This window comes from Pithys albifrons, chromosome 5 (genome assembly GCF_047495875.1).
Source record: "Pithys albifrons albifrons isolate INPA30051 chromosome 5, PitAlb_v1, whole genome shotgun sequence".
NCBI classification, from domain to species: Eukaryota; Metazoa; Chordata; class Aves; order Passeriformes; family Thamnophilidae; genus Pithys; species Pithys albifrons.
Window position 1 is genome coordinate 7360857 of NC_092462.1, and position 18497 is coordinate 7379353.

At 38.2% G+C, this 18497-nt stretch overlaps 1 protein-coding gene across 6 annotated transcripts in view; it reads right to left on the reverse strand.

Moving 5' to 3' along the window:
- OTUD4 (OTU deubiquitinase 4) overlaps positions 1 to 18497 on the reverse strand; it is a 32542-nt gene that overhangs the window by 6768 nt on the left and 7277 nt on the right. For 3 of the 6 annotated variants that reach the window (XM_071555602.1, XM_071555599.1, XM_071555600.1), the window contains 15 exons: positions 17489 to 17539; positions 15631 to 15677; positions 13546 to 13618; positions 13003 to 13084; positions 12082 to 12226; positions 10124 to 10181; positions 9623 to 9740; positions 9327 to 9391; positions 7336 to 7436; positions 6069 to 6193; positions 5777 to 5957; positions 4474 to 4639; positions 3141 to 3264; positions 1087 to 1142; positions 381 to 539 (listed from right to left, as the gene is read on the reverse strand). In XM_071555602.1, the coding sequence (XP_071411703.1) occupies positions 381 to 539; positions 1087 to 1142; positions 3141 to 3264; positions 4474 to 4639; positions 5777 to 5957; positions 6069 to 6193; positions 7336 to 7436; positions 9327 to 9391; positions 9623 to 9740; positions 10124 to 10181; positions 12082 to 12226; positions 13003 to 13084; positions 13546 to 13618; positions 15631 to 15677; positions 17489 to 17539 (1551 nt within the window). The remainder of the gene's footprint in view (positions 1 to 380; positions 540 to 1086; positions 1143 to 3140; positions 3265 to 4473; positions 4640 to 5776; positions 5958 to 6068; positions 6194 to 7335; positions 7437 to 9326; positions 9392 to 9622; positions 9741 to 10123; positions 10182 to 12081; positions 12227 to 13002; positions 13085 to 13545; positions 13619 to 15630; positions 15678 to 17488; positions 17540 to 18497) is intronic. The other 3 variants (XM_071555604.1, XM_071555601.1, XM_071555603.1) reach the window with 3 other exon arrangements.

Here is an 18497-nt window from a genome sequence, read left to right on the forward strand (position 1 = left end):
TAAATGTATCAAGAGACCTGAGTTCCGAGTTCCTTCCAGAACATGCCTGTACCACAGCCAGCCATCAGGGCTACAACCACCTCCACGAGCATTACATTTAAGTATCTCCCACCCAAAAGAAAAGCCACCCTCACAAACCATTACCAACAACCTTGGAGAAACCTGAAAAGGCGAAGGTAAAGAATTTAAAGTGAAAAGCACAGTTAGCTTTGTAACAGATATGACATAAACCCTCTAAGAAGAGATCAGATATACTTTTACTTTTCTAGCAAAGGTTGTCCTTCTACAATATGTTGGACATAACAGATTCCTAACTGTAAATACGAAATTTCAGCATTATCACCAGAGAAATGATTAAAAGCCAGTACTGCAATACATACGTGGCTGTGATGAAGCTCCCCTTTGTCTGAAGTCTCCTGACTGGAAAACTTTGAAATCAAACAAACATTTCTTACTTGCTCGGCAAGAAACGCAGAATCTATTTTTACTTGTTCCAAAGGAGATGAAGCTTTTGGATAACTCTCATCTTGACTATTCTTCTAAAGCAAAGTTAGAAACAACAGACACAGCTAGTCTAACAGTAAGATTAACTTTACAAAGAGTTATTCAAAAACAGTAAACCACACTCCATACAAAGTGGGCTAAGCACCCAATCACTATTACACTAGTACAACATTTGGCTCATTGAAAGGACAGCAAAGGTTAAAAGCCAACAAGGGGCCACAAATCTTCACTGAACTTCAGAGCTCATGGTCTGTTAGCACAGGAGCTATTAGCAAACATATCTTCTGTGGTCCCATTATACTGAAAGTACAGACTGTACTAAGCAATTACAAATCCAGATTTGTAAATTCTCTTGACAGCCCAGATTTGTGAACTCAGATTGCAGAGAAAGACTACAATTATGGGTTACAGGGGCTGAGGAAAGCTGACAGAAATACAAGCCTCCAAACATAGGAGTATTTCTTTAAAAGCTATAAAGCAGCAGCAGCAATCACAGCTCTAAAGGAAGCTATTGCTCTGCTAATCATGTATCAGAGAAGCAATAACATTAAAAAAAAAATTTGGTCTTTTCTTTAAGATTACCTCAGATGAATTTGGCTCAAGCTTCTGACTTAAGTGGATCTGCCTGGAATTTGACTCTGCAACACCAAGACATAACCTAGTAAATGAACCATTACACCACTTACGGCTATCACAACTTAAGCCAGTTAAAGTTTGTCTTTCCAAAATTAAACTTTTAAAACCAAACCTGTACCTCAGCACATATTACTACAGAAAACTTAAACTTCTATTTTTATCAAAGATCAAAGCATCCTAAAACAAACAGTTGTTGGGGCAGTTAACTGAGCAGCTATTTCAATCAGGGTTTTCCAAGCTCTAGAGGAAGGAGGTTTTTACTGATGTTTGTTACCCATTTCAGTGATCCTTGAGGGAAGCAGGAATGAAACATAACTGTCCCTTTAAACATATTATCATTCATCCTAAATTGCTCCTAATGAAACACATGTAAGTTTGTACTTTGCTTAAAGTGAAAACGTTCTGATCTGCATTTTCGTATTCAAGTGTTAAGGTAACACAAGCTCAAAGTCCTGTCTACTTTTGACTGAATAAAAGAGCAGTTTAGAAGGTTTCAGTGTTTCAAAAGATCTAAAAAGTTTTCAGACTGCTGCAGAAAGTTTAATTTCTCAAGCACCAACAAACAACTTGGTGGAGGAAATGGTGTTAAAAAATAATTGTGACATAATCTTTCATTTAAGATCTGTACAAGTTCTGACTTATGTTCAAATCTGGTTACCACTACTTGGCAATCAAACTCATGTCTGTAAGTTTTATAGTAGCCACTAAATAGGTATGTACTTTTTAAAAGTATTTGCATCATCACAACTAGACAACACTGTAAATTAAAAACAATATTATGAGAATTACTGCCAATTTTCCAAGTACCAACAGGAACCTCTAAATACTCAGAAGGAAGTACAGTTTATTCCCATAGGATTGTTAACCACATTTCACAAGGGGCAATGCAATCCTGATTGCCACAAAAACCAGAGAAAGCTGGACATGCCATGCACTTCAGCCAAACCCATCATGACACTGTAGTAAAGAGCTTTCTCTGCATGAATGTTCTTCTTGGCATTGCTGATGGAACAACTTCTCGAGTAAAATAAGTTTTCGGACATATGGAGAATGAAAAATAAGTAAGATTGGTCCTTGTGAGACCGTTCTATAAAGCATTATGTCTTGGGACTAAGCAGCATGTGTACTCTGCTACTGCCACAGAAAAGGAAACAAAAAAATGGAGGGAAGGAGCAGCTTCTATGAGAATGCAAAGGAGTCTGAATTTTATTTAGTCAGGGGTGGGGGAGAAGTGGAAGAAGCCAAGATCAAATCTGGTCTTTAGTTATGGCAAAGCTGACAGGACAAGAAAATTAAAACTCACATAAAATTAAAAAATCCCAACAGACAATATCTGCTGCAATTAGCAAAGATTTACTAACTACCTCCTGGCAGCTACAGCTTTCATCTATTACTGCCATGTTCCATTCCTCACAGATGACGAAAGGCTTTGAATCTATGAAGAGAAACTAAAGAGTCTTGTAACTGACTGGGAGGAGGGAAAAACTCAAACAAAATTTTGAGCATGCCACACATCTTTCTACTGTAAACAGGGTTTTTTTCCAACTCTTCTGTACACCAGCTTCTGTCCTTTCTGTGCCATTAACCACGCCACACTGAATACTTTTACCTGCTATGCTCTTAACTGATTCCAGTAAGCACTCCTAATGCTCCTCCCACTGTCACTTTCTGCCACATCTCTAGAATTTCAAAAGGATCTAATTTAGGCTGGCTCTGACAAGTCTTTTAGTTTCTCTTATTCCTCTTCCCATTTACTACAAAAGTCCCAGTAAGGGGCCTGCTCTCTCAGCCACATTCACAAAGCAGGAAAACATGTACTTTCTTCACAAAGCTCACCTTTGCTACCTTGAGCCCAGCTTAGTTTGGCACTGTGATTTATGATGGCTTTCCCCTCAGTGCCTGAACAGATGCCCCATTTTCAATAAATTCTGAGGCTGGTAAAAAAACCAAGCAAACAAATAAACAAAAAAACACCTTGAACTAAAGCCATCTATTTTTACCTTTTTCCTTCTGCTGCTCTTCCACCTCTGCTGTCCACTTGCTGTTTCTTCTTTCATTAGTTGAGAACTTTTTCTGGTTTGAAGTATCCATAGTCTGTGTAGCAGCTTGACAGACTGACTGATTCTAAAGGGGTTTACAAAAGCAGAAACATGATTTATGTAATTTATCCAATGACACTTCAGCATCAACACACAACCTTTTGTCTGCAACAGGCAGCAGGGGGAAGCAGTCTTAGTCAGTATCACTCAGCTTCATCCACTTTCACTCACTGCTAAATTTTGCCAAGTGTCCTTTAAAAGCATTCATGTCATTACCTTACATGACAAAAACTGTTTCACTCAGACAATAATCCACTTAAAAAGCACAGCCTTCTCCTGCAGGTGAGCAACTGCAGCAAACTGTTGTAGCTCAGAGAGAGAGAGAAAAACCTCTGGCCCTTAGGATTTAGTCTCTCATCTACTCGTTCTTCCCAGTCTCTTTTTTGCTCCCGTTTGCTCTCGCATTTAAATGAAAGAAGCCCCACACTTCTCTAGGATAAACCTATCTAGAGAATAGCTCTTTACCCACAGGATCTGCTCACTTCTCTGGATGTACTGCGACTCAATCCACTTTCATTAAAAATTGCATCAATAAAGTCAGCTCTGAAAAATCTAAAGGCTACATCCTTCCCTCAGACTTGGTCAAGTCCACTGGAGCCTGCTGAGCTCCACAACAGAAGAGCAGCAAGGCTGACAAAGCATTTGCACTGCTCAGGAGACCAGGCAAGTTCTCATAACAAAAAGTCCTCAGGCTAAAGAAAAAAAAGACTCATTTATAATTAAAACAGGTTTTATGTAAAACATATTGTAAACAATCTCCTAGTCACTGATACTGTGGGACTTGGTGCCATTTTGCTCAGCTATTTCTCAGCTAAACTGAACTGTACTTCAGAACAAGTCTTGTCTTCACCTTGAACTTTGATCCTGTCATACAAGAAAAAGACAACATTCAAGTAACTGTGAGGGAGTGCAAAGTCTCCCAAACACAGGAGGAACATGAAGAACGAAGCCTACAGCTTCAGCAGCTCATGTCTACCATATTTACATGCTTAGAAAAAGAACGGTGTATGGTGGATGTTAATTATGTCCAGGGGAAACTACTACACATATTTCTTATCTTTAATATATAAAGCATTGTAGATTCCCCTATTTCTTTGAAGAAAGAGAGTGCAAAGCAAATAACCTTGCAGTAATCTTTGACTGGCAGGGTAATTCAAGGCCAGCAAACCAGTAAGTAAAGGTTCAATGGTGAGTATGGCAAACGCTCTATTAATTGCAATGAAAAGAGGCATACATTGCAGAGAGCAGGAAAAGCCTGTTCATCCCGCTGCTGGATCTCATAGAGGGAACGAGACTCCTCGATGGCCTGCTTCTCCCTGCGCTCCTCTGGGGACAGCCCAAAGTAGTTACAATCTCTGCTGCCAGGGGTCAGATCCTCAGCTCGCTCCCGCTCTGCTTTCCTGTACAGGGAAACATGAAGCAGCACCACTTAGACACAGAAACTCACCAGTGGCAAACACAACACAAACTCATGGTTTAGAAGGAACAAAGAAGATAATTGTATAGCATTGCTTACGTGATTCCATGTATACCAGATCCCTTTCTACCAACTGCAGGTTACTCCATGCATAAAATTTAAGGAGGGGAAAGAAATGATTTTGTCCACAATTCAGTTTAATACAATTTTGAGAGACTTTATAACTAATGTTAATTACTAGGATTGTAGCTAAAACCAAATGTCCACATAAAGAGATCGAACCCATTTCTGTGCCAGCTGAGAACTGAGCATCCCCCATATGCTACTGATGAACATGCAAGAGAAAGTTGGGGAAGAAGGCTGCTGTAAACACAACTACAAAAGGTAAAAACGCATTTTGAATTTTCAATGTCTGAAGCATCACTACACAAAATTAACATCACTCTTTCAGCTTTCTGAATTACTTAACATTTTAGGATACTCATTAATTCAGGTTACAGGTGAAGGAAAAATGTCCTTAAAACATTGCATGTGGCAGACTCCAAAGACCCTCAGCTCCATTGTTTCCACAAGAAGTTAATGATATGAAGAGTGGCAGAATAGACCACAAAGTGTTTGGGTTTGGTAGCCAAGTATAGAAGAAACTTTGGTACAGAAAAGTAGCAATGATGGAATCAGAAACTCTGCTACAGCAGCCCAATGTATTAAAACATCACTACCAACAAATGCAGGCAAAATGGTCTTCTCAGTCTCCTTCAAAATGATCACTCATACCTTGAAGCAGTTCCCTCTGATATGCTCAGCACAAACTGACATAATATTTTTGCCATGCCCAAGAAGCACTACATGGAACATTAGTTCAGCTCCAACCAAAAAGAAAAACCAAAAACTAACACCCACTTTCCAATAAAAAATGCAGTTTTGTACAGTGCTTCCAAGGGGGATAAGCTGCCATGAAAGAAGAAAAAGAATTATTTTTCCCAAGCTTGTGTGTATTCTTAAGGACTTGGAACAGTTCTTAAGAATTCAATGGCAACATGTTGCAGAAGGGCATGATGGAACCATCTGAAGCAGCACCTGGGCTTCAGGAAGCTAAGGAATACATTAGCTGCAGTTTTACCTTACAGACTGGGAAGGATTCCTGCCTGGAGGTTTTTGCTCAGTTGAGGTCTGATGAGGTTGGGGTCCAGAACTTAAGAACTGATGCTGCCTAGTTCCCACAGTATGCTGAAGTCGAGGAGGTAGTGCTGACTGGGGTTTTATTGACTTGCTCTGACCCTTTGGCCCTCTGCACTCTGCATCTGTCATAAGTGTGAAAACAGATAAGATGTTTTAAATCATTTTTTAAAGCTCTTTGGGATAAAACATATGACAGAGAAGATTCTGCCACACAATGACAGGTACAATCCTACCGGGCTGAGCATTCTGCCCCCACGTTGGGAAAAACTTTTTTATCTTCTTCCCTGGCACAGTGTTCCAGCCCTCCATAGGAGAGGTCTGTGGAAGAGGTTTAAGGCTCTTCAGTGAGACAGCATGCCTACAAAACAAGGAATTATAGAGGGAAAAATATCTTAAAGACCAGACTGGGGCTTGCATAAGTTAATATCTCGTGTTTCCTAAGACTGAAAGATCTCATTTTTGAGAACATTGCATTCCAAGTCCTTTACCTTTATGATTACTCTCAAGTAATGTGTAGAAAAGCAAACCTTTTTTTGTTTTTTTCCTTTTTACTTTTACATAAAACCAGTAAGCTGATGCAAACTTATCCAGTACAGAATTATCAGCCTTTTGTGATGTGCGTATTATAATGTCTTCAGGGCAGGCAGAAAAGGAGAATGATCAGAAAAAGCAATATACTCAGATAAAAATTTAATACAAACATTGCAGTAGATGCCAAGATAGAAACACATTATACTGGTGGTGTACATCCCAGAGCAACTACTGCATTTTCCATTGGGAATGCTGTAGGATGCCCAAGTAACTGTTGACATAATTTGAGAGGAAGACATTCAAATCAGATTACATTTCAGTTTAAAAAGGGTTTCAATTGTGGGGTTGTCTTCCTTTTCTTCTCCCCAGAAGTCACAGAACTTGCAGCAGAGCTCAGGATGTGTCAAACTGCCTCCCACACTACCCAAAAAATACCCCAATAAACAAAAACCCCCGACTCCACATTACCAAAACCATCAAATATCCTCACTCCCAAGAACAACTGTAAACACTTAATTTGTCCCAGGGCAAGGCAAAGATGATGCTGATCTAAACAGCAACTTGGCACTCTATATGAAATCAGGCAGAGGTACTGAACCATCAGTGCTTTGATGGGCCTTTTAGAAAGAAAATAATTAAATGCTAGATTTCTGCAAATTTAAGTACAACAAGAAACACTCTATTAGGCTGGTCTTTAGGATTGAATCTTCTGCAAAAAACTGAAATACCACTAACATAGTTACTGTTTTACTCTGCAAGCAATACCCAGACTACCTAGCACTACAGAATGAAGTTTAGTGGCAATCCATTTTTCTCTTTTTCATTTAGTATGCTGTTCTCTTCACCATCTTGTGGCAGTGCTGCTTCGAGTGAGGAAGCAGACACACTTCAGAGGCTGAAATTCGCTCTGAACTAAAGTAATGCTTTGTGCAGCTTGGTGGTCTTTTCCAAAAGAGATTAAGCACTTACTTTGCTCCAAGCTCTTCTACAAATACAACAACTGGCCCATTATCTGAACGAACTTCTTGAATATGAGCATTATAAAATTTCCCATTATGGTCTAAGCGCACCTATGAGGACAAACAGTAACAAAACAAAGGTGCGTTAGGCAGATAACGATGGGAGGAGGTAATTCTTTAAAACACCAACGAGGTTAGTAATAGAACTTCTACTCTCAGCAACAGAGGACCTGAGAAATACACATCATAACTCAGTACATGTATCAAAAGCAGATCTTCAATCCATATCCCTTTTTCAAGAAGAAATAAAAACACTATTAAAACAAACACACACACACACATACACAATTAAGCAAACAACCCACAAACAAACAGAAAGCTTGCTGGGGAGCACTACTCAATGAAACATGCTTTTCAAAACCACATGAGAAAGTTAAAAGTAATCAGTGTATAAAGGCTTTTCAGCTTTACTGAAAACACTTTCTCTCAGAATAAAACTCAAAGCTTTCCCTTGTTAAAATCCACTTCAGTGAAATTCGGTGTAATTAAGAACACAATTTACACCAATTACTTCTGAAGTTATTCTTCAGAAGGCTTTTAAAACCAACCAAAAGAAGTTTGTTAGATATGATCACAGTGTCACTTGACTGACATTCTGTATTCTTAAAAATCTTCTGTTAAAATAAATTTCATAATGTTCTACTACAGTGTGTGGCTTTCCAGTTGTGTATTAATTTGGTCAACTCTGCATTTCACTATTTACTTCATCTTTTCCCACGTTTTATCCCACATATTTACTGCCTTTGCCACACAGATTTGACAGAGAGAGCATGTTTATTATCAGAGTTTTTTCTATTAATAATATCTGTACCCTTCAGTAAATACTACACAACATAGCCTTAGGATCTCACAAGCAAATTTAGGTCTGCATTATTAAGCAATAAATCATCAACTGAGTATTAGGTTGTTTTGTTTCTTGAGGGGGAAAGCTGGGAGCTTGAGGTTTTGTGGAGTATTTTGTGGTTGATGGGTTTAAGTGTTGAGATGTCTTTTCACTGAAATTTAATCACTAGGGTTAATTCCATTTGTCCTAGTTCAGCAGCTGGGACCAGTTTATCATTGTGTGGGTGTGACCAAAGCTGTGTATTCTAAACCCTCTATTCATTTCTCATGAACTGTTAACATTGGATCATGTGCAGCAGCTGCCCAGGGCACACCTGACCCCTCAGGCTGCAAGCTGGGTGTTAGGGAACCCTGGGAAACAGGGAAATGTTTCCTTGTTTTCACACCATTGTGTGATAAACTCCCCTCTGAGGAGGCATTAGCACCTTCACACCCAGCCTGAGGGGTTCATGTCTGCTAATGGGCCATCACCAAAAACATCCCATGATTCCAAAAATACCCCATGACTCACAGAGTAAATCACCCACTGTGGAACTCCTCACCCTGGGGGAGGTACTGGGCATTCCCACCCGAACCTAAGCAGATTTAATCATAGAATCATAGACTCGACTGGGTTGGAAAAGACCTCCGAGATCATCAAGTCCAACCCTTGGTCCAACTCCAGTCCATTTACCAGGTCATGGCACTCAGTGCCACGGCCAATCTCAGTTTAAAAATCTCCAGGGATGGTGAATCCATCACCTCTCTGGGCAGCCCATTCCAATGCCTGATTACTCTCTCTGTACAGAATTTTTTTCTGATCTCCAACTTAAATTTCCCCTGGCAGAGCTTGAGCCCGTGCCCCCTTGTCCTATTGCTGAGTGTCTGGGAGAAGAGACCGACCCCCACCTGGCTGGAACTTCCCTTCAGGTAGTTACAGACAGTGATGAGCTCACCTCTGAGCCTCCTCTTCTCCAGACAACCCCAGCTCCCTCAGCCTCTCCCCATAGGACTTGTGCTCAAAATATATATTACATCTGAATAGTTAACAAGAAGGGAAAGTGGGCATGCAAAGGAAAATGGTAATATGTCTACAAACCGTAATTGAGTATTACTCACTTTACATTTATCTCCAACAGAGTATTGCATGCCAGCAGCAATAGAGAAATCTTGTTTTTGCTGATCTGTAAATGCATAAGCAGTAAGATACTGTTAGTTTAAATACACCAAGAGAGTTACCTTCTTGATGTAGTAAAAATACAGACTAGTTGTTTAGGCCCTAAATCTGCCCACTGACCCACGTGAGGAAGAGCACTGCCTAAACCCAAACTGCGCCTGCATCACTGCTCTTCAAGAGGGCTTCACTTTACACATCAGTCTGCAAAACCTGCACATTTCAGTATGCAGTTACTTACCCCATTTGGATTGGAGCCAAACATCATATTCAATGTTTCTGTAAACCAGTGGATCAAGTGACTTAAGAACCTTTTTAGGTACAACCACTAGGGTAGAATTCCCATTGCTCTCAAGGTGCTGTATGAAACAGAACAAAGTGTGGAATGGTCAACAACATAAAGATGTCCAGTTTTTCATTTTGCAATCACAGTGCTCAAGCTTTAAACTGAAAAATAAAGAAGCTGAAAATATATAAAGCATAAAGAGCTTTGGAAAAACAATTAAATGGTGTTCTTTTAATCTTACCAGAATAAAACTAAGAACTAAGCTGCTTTAAAAAGGATATCACCCACCTCTGAGCACATCAAAAGCAAACATTGCTTTTCAAAGAAGTAAGTAGCTTTTAAGATATTACACATCAGTAAAACTAGAAACTCAAAACTCTCTCATGAACATTAATTACTAAAAACATAGCAGAGTACAATTTATTAGAAAGAAAATAAATCTCAACAGATAAATACCTTGTTGCCAGAAAGAGATTTCATTCCATTCACATCACTAGCTGTTGTGGCTTTACTTCTGCAATAGGAAAGAATCAAGTTATGTTTTTACAATGAATTATAGAACTAATAAGGCCTAAAAATTAGTTAAGACACATCTAGGAAGTGAATAAAAATACTGAAACTACCATTCTCTGCATGTTTTCCCCACAATAAGCATACCACAGAACATTTTCATCTCTGAAAGTGAAAAAGCTTTCTACAATAAGACCTACATTTTTAACTTGATATGATACAGAAATAAGATTTTTGGTTTTAAGCACAAGTTTTAGGAATTTTATCTTATGTGCAGTGACTTCTCTGTCACTTTGAAAAAAAACAAAGGAAGAAGGCAATAAAACCAAAAAAATCCTCTTGAAACTTTTGTACTACACAAGGAAAATATCACAAAACCAGTTTAAAAAAAACATCAAACCAAAACCACTCAGTTAATTTGCATCAGGCACTTGAATTTACTCTTATTTTCTACACCTGACATCACTGGAAAAACATTTTCCACAGAGAAAGTCCAAGAATTTTCCCCTACAACAGCTGTAGGCAACACTCAGCATTAACCTCTTCCAAAACTATTACAATTAATAACAACGTAACTGAAAAGTTTGTATTTATAGAATGAAAAGAATCTTCTGGAAACTTAGTTAATGAGACAAGCTGGAGTCACCTTTAGGATGAGCAAAAAATTTAGGACTTCATAAACACAGTGAAGTGTTTGTAATTTGTGTTAACTGAGTCAAGAGTCATGCACACATACAGTATTCCTGCGTTCTAAGACATATGGCTTAAATCAAGAACACCGAGTTCCACAGTCTCAAGTGAATATATGCCCTTATTTCCAAAGGTGCTTTGGAGGTTAGCAGTGTATTTTCTTAGGAATCCCAAAACTACAGGGAAAGGCTACTGCATCTGAAGCCCAAGAAAGCTCCAAGAGCAGAAAGGAATAAGGGTTTCCACACTCTTGACATTTAACTATAATAATTGTTCCTTGAGGCAGAAATACTTTGTATTTTAATTGGCAACGTTTTCTAGTATTTTTTTCCTCAAACACCAAAAGAAGCTAATCCATTTCCCACAACTTGGGTTTTCTTCCTGTGATTTCCAGTATCTTTCTTTCTGTTGTTTCCATCCTGAAGAAGAAACCAGCTCCCAACAGCTCAAACAATTTTTTCTGCCACATGCCACACAGCAGAGCCAGAAAGGACTATTAATGACATCCAGCAGGAAGAGAGGACATGATTCACTAATACAGCATAAACTCCACAGCTTCAATGGCATTTCATACAATCCAGAGTTAAGAATCACCTTAAACAGAAAAAAACCTGCCAATTCCTAAGTGCACTGTGCAAATGGAATCAGGTCAAAATCTCAAAGCTAGCCAGAGCACCCAGGCCCAGCAAAAAGAATACAAACCCACAAACATAATCACTTCATAAAGATCAAGAACAGAATGGAGCAAGTTACATCTATATTTCTTCCCTAACTTCCTCCCAAGCAGGCATTCCAGCTCCCACATGTGGAATCAACTCAAGCTGGATTAGATTCCTGTAATTCTACTCAGCTGCAAGAGTGAGCCAAGTAATTCTCACAGAGGTTTCCATGCCAGACTGGCACAATGACAGCTCTCCCAGGGGATTCTGCTACTTTAAACAGGAAGAGGTTGCAGTGGTTATATTCCATTATGTAGAAAGACTCAAAGCTAGACTGCAGGAAAACCAGAGGAGCCAAAAGCTTGTCCTTTGGTACAGAGAACATTACACATTGCACTCTTTCACACTTATAACCCTACCTCTTTGTGCTTCTTTTCTTAGTCATTTGTAAATGTTTTCAACCCTGTTAGATTCTACTTCCCACCAGAAATTCAGAAAACTCCTTTCATATGTATCTTAACAGGCATTTTATGTTAACTTTTAAACCCCCTTTACCTGTAGTTGTCATCTTCGGAATCCGAAGCAGATACTTCACTGCTACCATTACTTTCCCCTGTCCCACCAACAGCACTAAGTTCTGCTACAATCTTCTTTACATCCACATTAAATACTTTCTCATAAAGCAACTCATATAGCAGAGCTGGGAAAGAGAAGGGAAAAGTGGGAAAGCAAAATTAATTACCAGGTAAATCAGATTTTATACCACCATTACAGATGCATTTCCAATTCCTTCAGTTAAACCAATCAGGCATTTATCATCAAGCATATAATCCAACAGTGAAGGCCCTAGAAGCAAACTCAGCTGCAGCTCCTGTGGCTAAATGGGTATGCATGAAATTACTAAAACAAGTTCTCTTCAAAAGCAAGTTTTGCCTCAGCCTTCTAACTCTGCACACACGCAGGGATTTCACAAAGGATTAGAATCCTTGAAGGGACTGTGACAGTGACACATCAAACCTGATGGCACAGAAATGCCCAAAGGTCCCAATCTAGTAAAGCAAACAATAATCCGTGTAGATATTTCCCATGACAAGTTACACATCCAAGGATAGTTTTAACATTAACAATTAGTTTGCTAACATAAGAGTGAAATCACATTTGGAACCAGACTGCTGACCAAGGACAACGCAACAGATTATTAATCAGTGCACCAACATTTTCAGTTTACATTAGACCACTCAGAATCAGAGGCAGATAAATCTTCTCCTCTTGGTATATAACGTGCCTTGTCAGGAGTCAGGACACAGTAGGAATTCATGATCTCACAGAATCAGACAGTCACTGACAATTCAAATTGAAAACTAAGCTTCTTAAGAATGACTATAATAAACTTTCATACAGAGCCTTTTTCCCAAGCCTAACAGTGAAGACTTTTAGGATTAAAATAGGCTTTTAACTAACCACCATAATACTTACACTGGCACAGAGCAGCCTTTTCTGCATACTCTATGGGATAAACAATATCATAGTGGTTTCCATTTGAGAAGCACAGCAATACCTATTAATAAAACCACAGAGATATTTTAGGTTTTGCATCTCACTTGATTCTTCATAAACACTACCTTTTAAATACAACTGAAGGTACCCACGTGCTTTCTTACCCCTCAGGATCAAAATGTATCAATAAAACAATCATGGATGTCCCTTAAACCAAACAGAATTTTAAAAGAAAGTCAGAAAGAATTTAAGACAGTGGTAACTATGTGAGTTACCACCTGAAAATTGATTTTTACAGAATTTCAGATTAGTAGGAAGATATGCCCTAATATATACCACCCATTTTAAAAGATGTGCTACACGTATTAATAGAATAGCTGCCTTAAAAATGTACAACAAATTGTTAAAATTGAGTTCTCAGAACATTTCATTGTGCTGAATAATAAAACTCACTTGCAACTGTGTGCTGTTTACAAATTAGTCTTAATTCAGCCTTTCACAATAGCCATAATTTTTTTTTACCTTATCAGAAAAGCCATTTTCAGTTACACGTGAAGGAGAAGCATTTGGTTCCCGGTATATTATGAAATCTTTTCTGGGGAGGGGGGGGAAAAAAGTACCTGTTAAGAATTCATGTTAAAAGTAGTATCAATAAAAATTCGAGTCTTCAAGTCAAATTCAAGGAAGATACATAACCTCAGAAAACACCCAGTGATTTCTTTCCTATAATCAATCTCTGTCGTGCTCATAATTATTTTCTCTCTCTCCCTTTTATCCATAATCTTCCTTTTGAATTCTTGCTTAGCAACCTATCACTGCCTTCAACTTCTTCCTGATACAGGCAAAAGCATCATCAGTCTTGAAAAATGATTGAGTATGTTCAGTTTTTGGATTAAAAAAAAAAAGACTTTTTACAACAACTCGGAAAAGGCAATTCTAAGAGGAAAAGACTTTCTCAGCCCTGAGACCCACCCGCTTCAGGGAGGAAAGAAAAATTTACCAGATAACCAAATTATATTTGTGACAGGTTCAAAGAGTGGAAGTGAAATCAAACTTATTTCACACTGAAATTCTACCCTATACCAGAGAAGTCTGAAATTTACCTACTTGGAGCAGAACAGGAAATTCTTATTTCTCCTTCCCTTCAGTCTGCCAGCATGCAGGAAGGGAAGCAACTTTTTCCCCCCACCTCCACCAGCATTCCTACTTTGACTGAGACTCCAAAGTGCCTTTTTAATAGAAGCCTGTCTTCCCAAAAGCAGCATGGCAGAACTATTCCTGTGTGCTCACCTCTGCAGTGAAATACTACACAGAGTTGCACCTATGCCACAAAATCCTCCTGGATGCTTCCAATGAAAATTCAGAAGAACCCCATGATTATCAACCAGGCTTTGTCTCTGTATTCATTCATCAACTGTGGCCATGGACACCAATGTGGCATGACTTCAAAATAAACTGCCTCTATTTATGAGAATATATTTCTCACAGTCAGAAATACAACAAATCAACAAATCATGCCCATGCATTTTTGATATAGTTAAGCATGTCAATTTTGTTGACTCAATTTGAGTTACACCATGGCTCAATCTAACCATCAGAACTTTTCACCACGCCTCTTGAGCCAAACTCTGCCCTGACTTTGAGCCTAGTCCTCCCCCACCCATGGAGCACATGCAGCTCTGAACTGTCCCATTCACCTCATAAAATGCCAAGAATTTCATGCAATTTCCCACACTTGGCACTCTTCGAAGAACCCAAAAGGAATTAACTAGTTTGATTGGTTCTTTCCTCTTATCAGCTGTCTCATCAAGAGACAAAGCCATTAATTTACAGTAACACTTTGAAATACTGAATTTAATGGGTTTACAAACAGCAGAAGGTGAAGATGCTGTACACTACCCACTTCTTTGCACAGTAACTAGAGACCAGTTATAAATATTCAGCATATCGTGTCTCACTACTTCGTCAAGAAACATTTCAGGTGTAGGATTACATTCAATAAAAACAAAACAGAAAACTGTTCATCACCAAGAGGAGTGTTTGTCGATGCACAAATACCAGAACTTTTCTTAACCACAGCTCAAACTATGGCCACCCTTGAGCAATTCTTACTATTCTGTCTATACTGATACAATGGGAAAAAGGAAATTTATAGAGAAGAGAACAAGTTACAGCTGTACAGGAGATACTCTTATATCAGCACACAAAACTTCATACCAGGGGAGGGTGAGGACAGCCTGTAATACTCATAGCAATAAGCTACATCAGAGCATTTGTACAGAGGTAATAAAGAAATAGGCACAGCTCACAGCTCAGCAATAGGGTGACCATTAATGCCTTGGTGAGAGATAGCCAGAAAAGCAATTTTAACAGAAAAGTTAAGGTACAAAAATTAATCAAATACAAACTGCACGCCTCTACCCACAATTTGTTATGCAGGTCATTTACAAAGCTCACTTTTCTATTTTTCTGTAATCCCTTGACAGCTTCGATTTTCAAAGCATATCTGTAATTTTTTGGGTATAAAATAATTCTATCTTTGCTATTCCAACTGATTCACTAACAAAACAACTGATCTCCGTAAAACAGATTTAAAGGTTTTCTTACTTGTACATAAGAGAAAGGGCACTTATTTCTACTTGTCCAACCCATTCCTGCATTGAAAACAAAAGGAAAGAAAGGTCAAACAAACACGCCATTATTGCATCTCCTCATGCGTAGATCAAGAGATGCAATAAATCATTATTCAGAGTAAATATATGAACACTGAGGTCAGCTGAGATACTTTGATTGCAAGGGGTTTTTTTGCAGTAACAATGACTATTCCAGTAAGGTGGGTCAGAAGTACAAACTGGAGAGACTTTTTCTCAAACTAGCCATGCAACTGTATGAAAACTGAGAAAACTAAAGACAAGCACATAAATGCAGATTTATCATTAAACAGTGCAATTTTTAAAGGTGACAATAGTGTTGGGATTTCTTTTCTTTTGTTAAACAACTAGCAGTCTAACTTTTCAAAAGTGATTTGTCAAGTGCTTTTAAAAAGATTTTATTTTCTACCTCCAAAACTCCAGCTTTGTTTGCCTTTAGCTACAGATGAACTTTGAAAAATGAACTTTGAAACTAAACTCTCATGCCTAAAACACAAGGTAACTTCCCACACATGGTCTTGTCAAGTGCTCCATCACAAAGCAGACAGGCCACTCCAAACAGCCAAAATAGATCTGTGATAGTTGCATTTCTGATGCAAGCAGCTGCATATCAATACCTGGAGAAAGACCAAAAATCTGCCCTCTAAAACTGTTAAACAGCTCTAAATTGTTTTGGTCAGTAACGCCCTAACCCAGACTCAAATCATAGAAAGGTAAAAGCTGTTTCTTCCATTACCAGCCTAACCATTGTACCACACTGCAATATAGGATTAGATTCTCTTTTAATTTTTTTTATTTTTAAAATTCTTCCTGAATTAAAAACAGCTGAAATTAAGTTTGAGATACGTGTTTGTAGCAGCTTTTCAAAATAATTCTTTACATTCTCATAACAATTTTCAAATACAGAATAACTGTTAATTTCTCTGATCAAGTAAAAAAGCTACTTATGTTTTCTTTTTCAAATATACCTCCTAAACACTAGTAGATGTATGAAAGACATTTTCTATACACAGTGCAGTGCTGTAAACCATTTACATTGGTGTAGTTCAGTGCAAAGTAAGTTCTACTGGAAAACAGCATGATTTACTACCTAGCATTAGCATAAAACATCAGGATTTGACTAACAAAGCAAAACAGCAGCAGAAAAGGCTCAGACCCACTTTTTTCCCTCCTTCCACCATTCCTTGTGGAAACTGAAATAACTAACTAGGGATGTTATAGCTATGGTAGGGAAAAAAACAAAACACATCACGCTTTGATTTCCAGAAGAGGAAAATTTAATAAAATTTACGTACAAGCATGTAAAATTCTATTTTACAGAATTTACAACATTGTACTAGATAGTCCTCTTTTTTCCCCTCTCAGCTTTTACTCAAATTGTCAACTCATTAATAAGAATATTAAAATCAAATTGAGGGAAAATAAGAACGACAATAATAATTATTATAATAATTTATCATCGAATCAGTATCTTCTTAAGAAGCCACTGCTTATAATATCTCTTACATGAGTAACTGTCTTAGCATCACCTAAACTTTTAGACCTTTATTCAAGGGCATCTTGAACAGAAAGACAGCCATGCTATGTTTCTTGGCATTTGCAGAGGCTAAAAACATTTGGATATGATTTTGAGGAATGAGATTTTAAATCAAGACATGAAAAAACCATTCCACAAATCATTTTACAGTAGAGAATACACACATAAAAGTATACATTCAGGTAATTCAAAGACCTTCTAAGCTCAGTCAAAAACACTTCTGAGGAAAGAAAAATTACAATTACCTGCTTTCTATTATAAATCAAGTTTAACATACCTGTGGATTTTCCAGATTTTTTAAATACTCTTCAAATGGCCCCTCTATGAACTATAGATAAAAAAGCAGCAGTAATTAGTTATTTTTATTAGTACCGTATATGGAATCCCCAGTCTATGACCCACTATACCAAATGGGAATGGACCACTGGAAATTAAAGACTACCCTGCACTCAAAAAGCTTACAATCTATGTATGAAGTATTGTAGAGATGAAGGAATAACTGGTCAAACATACAGGTCTGCACTGCAGAAAACAACCATATAAACAGTTTATGAAGTCATCACAGGAGCCAAAAACATACAAAGAAAAAGGCCCAAAAAGAAATTCAGTAGCTAAATGGGGAAACCTGAAAGAAAGCAAAGATCCTGCCAAGAAGATGTTTATGGCAATTCATCACAGACATGCAGAGCATCACTAGAGAGGACACCTGTGGGCTTATTCAAGTAACTTGTTAGAAGAGACAGGCAGCAATGGACCATCAGGAAAGAGTCACATTTCTGTGGTATGGAAGCAGTGATAAGGTACAGTGTAGCCAACTCATACAGCATTTTTTCCTCTTTTCTGTATCACTTCAAACAAACTGATTTGACCTCCAGCAAAAGGATGCAAAGAATCAGGGTAGACTTTAAGTGCCAGGCTAAGAAAGTAATCCTTCAGCTGCACTCCGTAACAGGCAAGAGGAGACCAAATTCACATTTGTCAAGAACAGAGAAAGATGCTGCAGTAATTGTGTCACATTAACTTCAAACTCTCAGCCATCCTGGCCACAGAGAAGTCATATTTAAAAACTGTTATTTAGTCACAATCTGCTTGATTTAGTTCTAAATGAAGATCTACAAAGGTCCAAACAAAGATGCAAATTTCTATGAACTTAAACTACAAGATGGATTGCCCTTTACCCATAGCAATTAAGAAACAAGATAATAAGGAAAACTGACCTGAGTAGTGAGCTTAAAAGTCCTGCTTTAGCCATTTTAAACCTTATTTTAGACAGTGTTCCCCATGAG